Source organism: Python bivittatus, unplaced genomic scaffold, assembly GCF_059951505.1.
Source record: "Python bivittatus isolate LINGU-HERP-01145 unplaced genomic scaffold, Pbiv_v1 ctg000330_np1212, whole genome shotgun sequence".
Classification (NCBI taxonomy): domain Eukaryota; kingdom Metazoa; phylum Chordata; class Lepidosauria; order Squamata; family Pythonidae; genus Python; species Python bivittatus.
Window position 1 is genome coordinate 18,984,717 of NW_028277058.1, and position 10,056 is coordinate 18,994,772.

Genomic DNA, 10,056 nt, shown 5'->3' on the forward strand with positions numbered 1-10,056 from the left:
TAAAACTCTACATGTTTGCTAACTACATAATTCTTAATGTATTGATAAAATTCCAAATTTGAAGACTATAATCAAAATTATATTCACGATTTTAAACCATATTACTTTTCCCAAAACCATATTAACATATTTATTAATCTTAAATTAAAACAATGGAGCCAGCCATTTATGTGTGTCTCCTCCATCTTTTTACACTTCCTACATATGAACTTGACAACCACTCCTTTTTAAATATTTTCTGAGGTATCCAATAAACAAGAAAAAACTTGCATTGAATTAATGTCATCTTCAAATAATAAAAGACATATTTAATATTCTTTAAGATAATTTATGACCCATGAATATATATAAAAAAGATTTACCTGCAATTTTCAAACCAGAATTATCCCAAAGTGTAAGTTTATCATTTGAATAAGGCTCAAAATTAGGATTTTTAATTCTGGAAGCACAATATGATTATCATTAAAAAGAGAACCAGGCCCCTCTGATGATACCATGAATTCTAATTGTACCCATAGTGTTTTTTGAATTACAACTTGTAATTCAAAATAATCTAGCTGAACTGTTTAAGAAGATGGATATACAGTGCATTCGGAAAGTCTTCAGACCCCTTCACTTTTTTCAATTTTGTTATATTGCAGCCTGATACTACAATTGTTCAAATTCATTTTTTTCTCATTAATCTACACTCAGTACCCCATAATGACAAAGTGAAAACAGAATTTTAGAAACGTCTGTAAATTTATTAAAAAGAAAAAACTGAAATATCACATGCAGTTAAGTATTCAGACCCTTTACTCAGTAGTTTGTTGAAGCACCTTTGGCAGCAATTACAGCCTCGAGTCTTTTTCGGTATGATGCAAAAAGCTTTACATACCTGGATTGGGGGATTTTCTGCCATTCTTCTTTGCAAATCTTCTCAAGCTCAATCAGGTTGGATGGGGACCATCGGTGGACAGCCATTTCCAGGTCTCTCCAGAGATGTTCAATAGGGTTCAAGTCAGGGCTCTGGCTGGGCCACTCTAGGACATTCCCAGAGTTGTCCCTAAGCCATTCCTGTGTTGTCTTAGCTGTGTGCTTAGGATCGTTGTCATGTTGGAAGGTGAACCTTCGGCTCAGTCTGAGGTCCTGAGTGCTGTGGAACAGGTTTTCATTGAGGATATCTCTGTCCTTTACTCCATTCAGCTTTCCCTTAACCCTGACCAGTCTCCCAGTCCCTGCTGCTGAAAAACACCCCCACAGCATGATGCTGCCACCACCATGCTTCACTGTTGCGATGGTATTTGGCAGGTGATGAACAGTGCCTGTTTCCTCCAGACATAACATTTAGAACTGAGGCCAAAGAGTTCAATCTTGGTTTCATCAGACCAGAGAATCTTGTTCCTCACAGTCTGAGAGTCCTTCAGGTGCTTTTTTGCAAACTCCAAGCGAGCTTTTGTGTGTTTTGCACTGAGGAGAGGCTTCCATCTAGCCACTCTGCCATAAAGCCCAGATCAGTGGAGGGCTGCAGTGATGGTTGTCCTTCTGGAACTTTGTCCCATCTCCACACAGGATCTCTGGAGCTCAGTCAGAGTGACCATCGAGTTGTTGGTCACCTCTCTTACTAAGGCTCTTCTCCCCCGATTGCTCAGTTTGGCCAGGCAACCAGCTCTTAGAAGAGTCCTGGTTGTGCCAAACCTCTTCCATTTGAGAATTATGGAGGCCACTGTACTCTTGGGAACCTTCAGTGCAGCAGAAATTTTTTTGTAGTCTTCCCCAGATCTGTGCCTTGCAATAAATCCTAAGCTCTGCAGGCAGTTCCTTTGACCTCATGGCTTTTGCTCTGATACAGTTTGCATTGTCAGCTGTGAGGCCTTCTATAGAGAGGTGTGTGCCTTTCCAAATCATGTCCAATCAATTTAATTTACCACAGGTGGACTCCAATCAAGGTGTAGAAACAGCTCAGCAATGATCAAGAGAAATGGGAGGCACCTGAGCTAAATTTCAAGTGTTGTTGCAAAGGGTCTGAATACTTAACTGCATGTGATATTTCAGTTTTTCCTTTTTAATAAATTTACAGACATTTCTAAAATTCTGTTTTCACTTTGTCATTATGGGGTACTGAGTGTAGTATCAGGCTGCAACATAACAAAATTGAAAAAAGTGAAAGGGGTCTGAATACTTTCCAAATGCACTATAGTTCCTAGTATAAAATTATGCATATGTTCCTTGAAGGAGGGGCATTTTGTATTCGTTTATATGTAGAAAACTTTTCTGTCTTTGCAAATGTCTTTTTATGATTCAGAAGAATTAATCACATATTACTAAATTGTACTATTTTTCTTGTTTCTAGGTGCAGAGAATGTAGAGCATGTGCTGTTTACAATCATTCAAGGAGCAGTTGACTATCCTGATCCTATTGCTCAAAAAACCTGCTTTATCATTCTTTCAAAATTGGTGGAACTTTGGGGTAAGCCTTCATTCATATTATGATGGTTAAACTTAATACAGACTTTTTTTTTACCATATGCATTCAATATATGTATTTGGAGTACACTGATAATAGGTTGATATCATAACGCATTATTGTAAGCCTGTTTCCTAAATAGTGGATGAAGGAATTGATAAAAACATAATTTTTTTTTTTAGGAGGCAAAGATGGACCTGTGGGTTTTGCTGACTTTGTCTATAAACATATTGTTCCTGCATGTTTCTTAGCACCTTTGAAACAAACATTTGACTTGGCAGATGCACAGACAGTATTGGTAGGTATTGTATCATCTGATTCTATTGAGAAATTGCTAAATATGTCCATGCTATTTACTGGTAACTTATGCCTAGGGCTGCATGAAAACTAGGAATCTTGGATAACATTTGTTGCCTAGAAAATATGGGAGCCAATTTGGGCCTCTAAATTCTGCCCAAATCCAAAAGCTTAAGAGTTACCTGTTTTATTGGCGTATAACACGCACAGGTGTATAACACACACCTTAATTTTAAGAAGGAAGTTTGAGTAAAAAAACTTAAATTTAAAACAAATGACTTGGAAGCAAAATAAAGTGGATTGGGGGGTACAGTAATTTATTATTAGGGTATGCCTCCTCTGTTTGCAGTCTTTAGTAACATCACCCACGTGGTCTGGCACTCAGTGTGTCAGAGCAAAGCGCCAGCACTTTGCTCTGACTCATTACTACGCGCCAGAACGCTGCAAAGAGAGGAGGGAAGCTCGCAGTACTTTAGTGACATCACCTCCACATGCCGGCACTCAGTGTGTCAGAGCAAAGCTTTGGCCAGACAGACTTTGCGCTAAAGATTTCACAGGCAGAGCTCTGGCATCAGGACCCTGAACGAGGAGCCAGCAAGATGGGAGCACTCTGTCCTCCTCGGACGCTCCATGGCAGGCCTCAAAGGGGCAGCTTGGGCTGCTTGAGCTCCATGCTTGGAAGAGCGGCTGCTCAGAAGGCTTCGGGCCCCCTTGGGTGGTCTCAGCGAGCAGAAGGCCTTTTAGCCCACTCCTGCAGCTGGTCTGCAGAGCCACCACCTCCAGCGTCTGGCAGGGGTCTGGGTAGTCGGGCTCGCGGGCCAGCTGCATCCACCCACCAACCCACCTTCGCTCCATCCCAAATCCAGCCGCTCTGCCTGCTGGCCAGCTGGAGGGAACAGCTCCAGGTGAGAGCTGAGGCCCGTGGATCACAGCTGCATGGTGGGGAGGCTGCTGGCTCCTCCTGGCTCCGCCCAGGGGCCGCAGGGTGCCCTTCCTGGCAGGCCCGAGCTCCAGGAGCTGCGTGGCGGCTTCCATGGCCACGAGCCCCTTGCCGGCCAGGGGCACCTCCGGCTCTGGGTACCCCAGTGTGGCAGCAGCTTGCAAAGGGCTCACTCGCTTCTGAGGGATGCGCTGCCTGGGACGGGATGGGGCCTGCTCCACCAAGGCCCTTCGGGGAGGCACTTTGCTCTGACATGCTAAGTGCCAGACCACATGGGTGATGTTACTAAAGACTGCAAACAGAGGAGGCATGGTTTAAGTGCCATCAATTGGAGGAGGAGGTGGGGAAGCGCACGGCTGCAGCCGCGGTTACAGCCCTGGCTCAAATGAAGGCTCCATTCTCCCTGCCCTGCTGCTTGAGGTGAGAAGCTGCAGGGCTTATACAGGGGCTTATACATTGGCATACAACACGTATATCAGTGTATAACACACAGCTAGAATTTCAGCCCCGAATTTTAGGGGGGAAAGTGCATGTTATATGCCGATAAATACGGTATCTCAAAGAATTCTAGGTTTCTATATTTTTTGTGTATGAGGGATATTCACAACTTTTGGTAGCATTAAAATACTGTTTCCATGGCTAGCAACGCATGGGCAGATTAATGCAGAGCTTCTACTGATTTCAGCCTGCCGAGTTTGGATTGGGATCTCATCAGGTTTTCTGTGCAGATTAAAACGTGCTCAAAAAATGTTGGGCTTTAAGTCCAAATGATATTACTGATACATACAAATTAATTTTCCACCCCAAAGCATGGCTTCAAAGCTCTAGGAATTCCTTTGTCTGGAAAACCTTATAATCTCATGGCAGAATTTCCATCTGCCATAGATGGAACAGACAGCTGCCATAGTAACACTTACAGGTTTCTTGAATAGCTCAGATCTCTTAAAGCTGAGCATGTCATGTTTTTTCCACATCATGTTTCCTCCTCTTGGTCTCCTAAAAGGTAAAGGTTATTAAAAACATTTAAGCTGTAATATTCACACATTTGAACTGAAACCCTTTTGTTTTGTTTTAACAGACTTTATCTGAATGTGCAGTGACATTAAAAACAATTCATCTCAAAAGGGTAAGGCTCCTGAAAATAATTACCTTCTATATATTACTAAAACTTTTGTGTTTGTCTGTATCCTTCAGTTGGGTGAAATGGTGCATCATACGGCAACAATTTTTGTACAAGGTACCTCAGATGGGCTAATTTACAGTATACATCCAAAATCCGGGACCCATTACTCCTGTGGGATTGAGATTTGGCAAAGTTGTGGCCACAGTGCTGCTGCGCCACTGTGCTCAGCTGCAGTCACATGATTATCATTTCCAACACTCCCTGCCAGCTTCCCAGAAGGAAAGTCAATGGGGAAGCTAGCAGGTAAGGTTACAGTTCCTTCTCTTGGCCTCCCTGCACTCGCATACACGCATGTACCCCATGCCCTCCTTCCCAGGCCTTTCTGAGCTGGCAAACATGCACATACCCTCCTTTCTGGACCCCTCTGTGCTTGCACACACCCTGCGCCCTCTTTCCCTGGCCTTCCTGCATTCCCACACACCCATGCACGCCCCCACCAGTGCCCTCCTTCCTGGGCCTCCCTGCATTCGCACATACACCCACACCCCCCAGCACTCTCCTTGCTGGCCTTCCTGTGCTCTCACGCACCCCTGCCGTCTTTCCCCACATGTCCCGCAGCACCACCCTCACAGCCTGCCAGGGTTGCTCACAGCCTGCTTGTTCAACTTGCTTGTTCAACAACTTGCTCACAGTCTGCCAGGGCCTCCCCTACCCTCCTGTGGCATCTCTGCACTCCTTACCTGGGACTTCCTTTGCCTCTTCCCCTTCTGCACCCCCACAGCAGAGGTATCTGCACATCAGACCAAGCCAAACTCAAGGGCAGAATACAAATATGATTTACAACAAAAGTGAGTGTGTGCGTCAGAGAAAGGGAACAACATTTAATGACATATACTACATATTTATAACAGTGATTAAGAAAACAAATATTAAAACCGGAAAATTAATGTTTTAGCCTTCATGTTTTTAAATTGCGCTACTGTAAACAGCAATTGTTTTTTCAGTCAGAGGAGCTGAAAAAGGCAGAAATCAAACATTTTTCTTTAAAAAGGCATGTGCGGATTAAGACATTCCAGGAATTCTGTAAAAATTAACAAGAATGATAAAAATGTTTTCAATAAGCAAGATAAATGTGATTCAATGAATGGATTTTACTGAATTTGATGGAATTTATGGAAAAGCAGTTACAGGTTTATTAGAACATACAGACATCGTTTATAGGAACAGTTTGTATGAATTCTAGTAGTTTATTTCTGCTATTCAGGATTTAAACTTTAAGTATAATGAACATAGTTTTCAAATATGTCACTAATACTGTGCCCAGAATCCTACATGTGAATCTGCAACTTTAATATATTTTTTCTTCATTAAACTAGTTATTATATATGCTTCTAATATTTTAGAAATCACTCAAAAACTCTATTTTAGAAGAATAAAGCAGGATTTTTTTTAAAAAAAAGTTTCAATTCTACAATAGAATTTAATTATAAACATTAAATTACTATCTGTAGCTTTCTGGGGTTTTTTAATGTACAGTAGAACAAAAAATCAGATGTGCAGAAAAGACAAGTCAAAAGCTGGATGGGAAATATTTTGGATATTATCCAAGAAAGCAAGAGAGGGGATAGTGATAATCAAAGGTGCAATACTATATCAAGTTTAAAATCGAATTATCATTTAGTTTACAAAGGTCAAATTCATTTTTCCATTAAAAATCCAAAGTACAAAAAATGCTAATAATTTAAACATACTCTTTATAATGATAAATCAGTAATTAAAAGCATTAAGGCCCCTAGTTTTCATGATAATTTTGTTTTGGTAAGGAAATATCTCTGAAACGATGACCAACAGGTCACAGGTTGTCTAGTTATATCTAAAACTTGTCTTACTCAGGCGTTCTGAATCATTTATTTTGAGATAGTTTTTTCTCGATTTTGTTTTTCCATTTTGTTCTGACAATGCTACTAAGAAATCCAGACAGAAAACTGCAATTGTACTTCCTCAATGTAGGCTTTTGAAATAAATTACACATATTCGGTGCCTGCTTATTTAAGCTTAATTTGCATAATGGCTGGTTGCAAAAATAGTGAACTTCTTTCATCATCTGCCATTAGATAAGTCCATGCCAGAGTTGCTGAACGATACCATACATAATTGTAAGAAGCATTTTTTTTTTGTTTCCCTTTAGGATTTTTACTTTAAAAATGGCAAATTTTCAATCTGTCAAATGATTAAAGTGACAGAAATGTCTTTCATCTGTTTTTTATAGTCTTCAGCCTTGATTGGCATTAATCTTAACCTATAACCTTATAAACAGTAGGTGTGACGTAAAATGGAGCAGATTTGAAATATAGAATGTCTAATCACTGTCAAAACACTGCTTATATTTTCTTTTCTAGGGTCTTGAATGTATCCAGTATCTGCAACAGGAGTATCTGCCTTCATTGCAAGTAGCTCCTGAAATAATACAGGTTAGGGGTTTTTTTTTATTCAATGCATGTGGCTTTGGGGGTAGATGGGGGCATATTCTGAAGCTGATTTAAAGTTTTTCTACATGTTACAAAGTTTTTCATTTGAGGAGCATCAGCTTAATGTGATTGCAAGGTCTGCTTTGGAGCAGAGTATTAATCTGAGTTTATAAGGAATCGGTACTGTATGTCCTAATAGATAACCGAATTATATAAAGATTGAGTTTAATACATTACTGACCCTGGCTGACTAGGATTGGTGCATGAATACCCTAAAACTCATTTAATGTTATCTAATTATGATGACTGAACCCAGATTTCTTGTCCCCTGCCTCATGAAGCTAATTGCTGCAAATATGATAGCAGTTTTAACTAAAGAACAGATGTTTCCATTTAGCATCATAAACAAACATGCTCTTAGATGCTTAGATTACCGATTAGATTACAGAGAACTAGTTATATTTTGCATCTAGTATTAGAGGTACTGTCACAGCAGGCAGCAGGATCTAACTAATTCTAGTTCTTCTAGAAAAAGGTAAGATTGCAACAGATTGAATAATTTTCAGGTATGTATTTTTCTAATTTAATATTCTTGAAATATCATTTTTTTCCAAATAGGAGTTCTGTCAAGCACTTCAGCAGCCTGATGCTAAAGTTTTTAAAAACTACTTAAAGGTAGGTTAAATTCACATTTATATTTTGACTTTCAAGGGTGAATGCTTGTATTTTTCCTTAAATAAGCATGTGAACTGTATGGTGAATATTCAAGCAATTCAGCTGTGCTTGAAAAGGTGGAACTGAATGGTGGTTGAGGTGAGAGATGACTAAATGGATGACTGCTCCATAATAACTTGCTATACATGTACCAATGTGGTGCAAACCGTTAAAATCATTCTTCTTGTAGTAAGAAATATGAGAATGTCAATACAGAAGCTTTCTTGCATCACGTGAAGAGGCTTAGTATAGTAAAAAAAATGGGCCCCTACAAGTCTCATTCTTAGTGTTACAAGCTAGGTCACCCTGGCTGCTCAGATTCACATGTTCAGCAGGGATAGCAAGGAAGGGTCCCTTGATCATGGCAGGTCACACAGAACACCTGTATGTGAGCAACTGCACATACAGATGCTTCTTTGTAGACATTCGCACACACAAAATATTTGGGGCTGTATGAGACTTAAGCTTTCTTCCTTTTACTTCTATCAAACTCCTACACACAATTTCAAAGGATTATTTTTTAAAGAAAACTCACGGAAAAGTTTTTAATATATATTTTATATTTCACCTTGATATTGTCAGGGGAAGGGAGCAAATTTTTATAAATTAATGATAGTTGAATGATTGAAGGCAATTTCAATCACTGTATCATCAACATCTAGACCGGAATTGTTTTCCATCTCTCTTGGTTAATAAATCTAAGGAAGAGTTTTAAGTCCGTGTTGTATAATTAGACTCTTTTAAAAATTATTATTTAAATTGTATCTCTAATACAACTAAATGAGGTGCAGAACATTATATCATGAATACATTTTACGTCTAAATGGTATTCAACAAATTACTGACTTTATTTGTTGTTCATAGTGCATTATATTAAGTTTAAATCCATAATTAAATGCGTGACACTAAAATACTGCAACATTGTTTCTCAGAAGGATAAACCATTGCATTTTAAGATTAAATATGAAGAGTACTGGTAGTTTTTGGTGTTACAAATCAGTACAGTGCAATACTACGTCCTGTCCACATTGGAGGCTCTGTCCAAACTGATTGCCTTCCATTATATATAAGAATTTTTCTATTGTGCTTTAAACTTGCTTCTGCCAATAGTAACATCCCTTTCTGTTTGATTTTTTTCAGTAGTGTTTTCTTAAATTCTAATGTTGATACATTTTCTTAAACAGGTATTCTTTCAAAGAGCAAAACCCTAAGGAATCTACTGGAATTTCTGCTTGTTTCCCTTAATCAGGAACTCCAGATATTAATTTATAGGAATGCTAACTTCTGTGCCATTCAATTTTACTTTTTTTTTAGTTTCTCTGTGCATAAATCATACGTGTATTAGCCTTCTTATGTAATACAGGAGAATTGCCTATACTTTGCTGGTTGATGCACATAACGGCATAAAGACGACACAAGTTGCCTGATTGTCTGTTTCAAACAATATGTTGGATAACTGTATACTGTAATTAAAAGAGCAAAAATAAAATGCTGTTTTTTAATTTTGAAATTAAACAATGTATAAATTTCTCCAAATTACATAGCAATGGTTATAAATTGTGTACATTTTTAAATAAAATATGTGCATATTAGAAACAAGATTCATTTGTTCATGTATTGTGGAATAAAATAAAATAATCAAATCCTATATGTAGATAGATGTTGGATGGCCTAAACATATAAAATGTTATTAATAGATATTAATTACAGTTATTAATAGATCTAATCAGAAACAGGATGTGGCACTACCTTTTTATACAAACAAATAAATGTTATTCAATGAAATTGTTAAATTGTCTTAAATTATTTTTTATATGTTGGCCATTAAATCAGCTGCGTGTGTACTGTATAGAATTGTTGCTTAATTCTTTTTTTTTCTTTTTTCAATAGATGGTATCCTAACAGAATTTTTACATTAATTTTAGAAGATTAATGAAGGACACAATTTATCTTGCATACATTCAGCTATATTTACAAGACTCAATAAAGCTTTCTTCTAGTTATATGTCAAACTTTCTGTTCTGGGAACTCCACAATGTTTAGTTTTTCTCCTGGACCCTCTCTATTA

General features: G+C 38.4%; 1 protein-coding gene across 1 annotated transcript in view; it reads left to right on the forward strand.

The window, feature by feature from the left end:
- The window catches only part of XPOT (exportin for tRNA), a 34,054-nt gene extending 24,220 nt beyond the window's left edge, over positions 1 to 9,834 (forward strand). Inside the window, exons 20-25 of the mRNA XM_007433407.4 lie at positions 2,333 to 2,449; positions 2,629 to 2,744; positions 4,762 to 4,809; positions 7,206 to 7,277; positions 7,893 to 7,949; positions 9,173 to 9,834. Of these exons, the coding sequence (XP_007433469.1) occupies positions 2,333 to 2,449; positions 2,629 to 2,744; positions 4,762 to 4,809; positions 7,206 to 7,277; positions 7,893 to 7,949; positions 9,173 to 9,199 (437 nt within the window). The 3' untranslated portion in view covers positions 9,200 to 9,834. The remainder of the gene's footprint in view (positions 1 to 2,332; positions 2,450 to 2,628; positions 2,745 to 4,761; positions 4,810 to 7,205; positions 7,278 to 7,892; positions 7,950 to 9,172) is intronic.
- Positions 9,835 to 10,056: the final 222 nt, after the last annotated feature.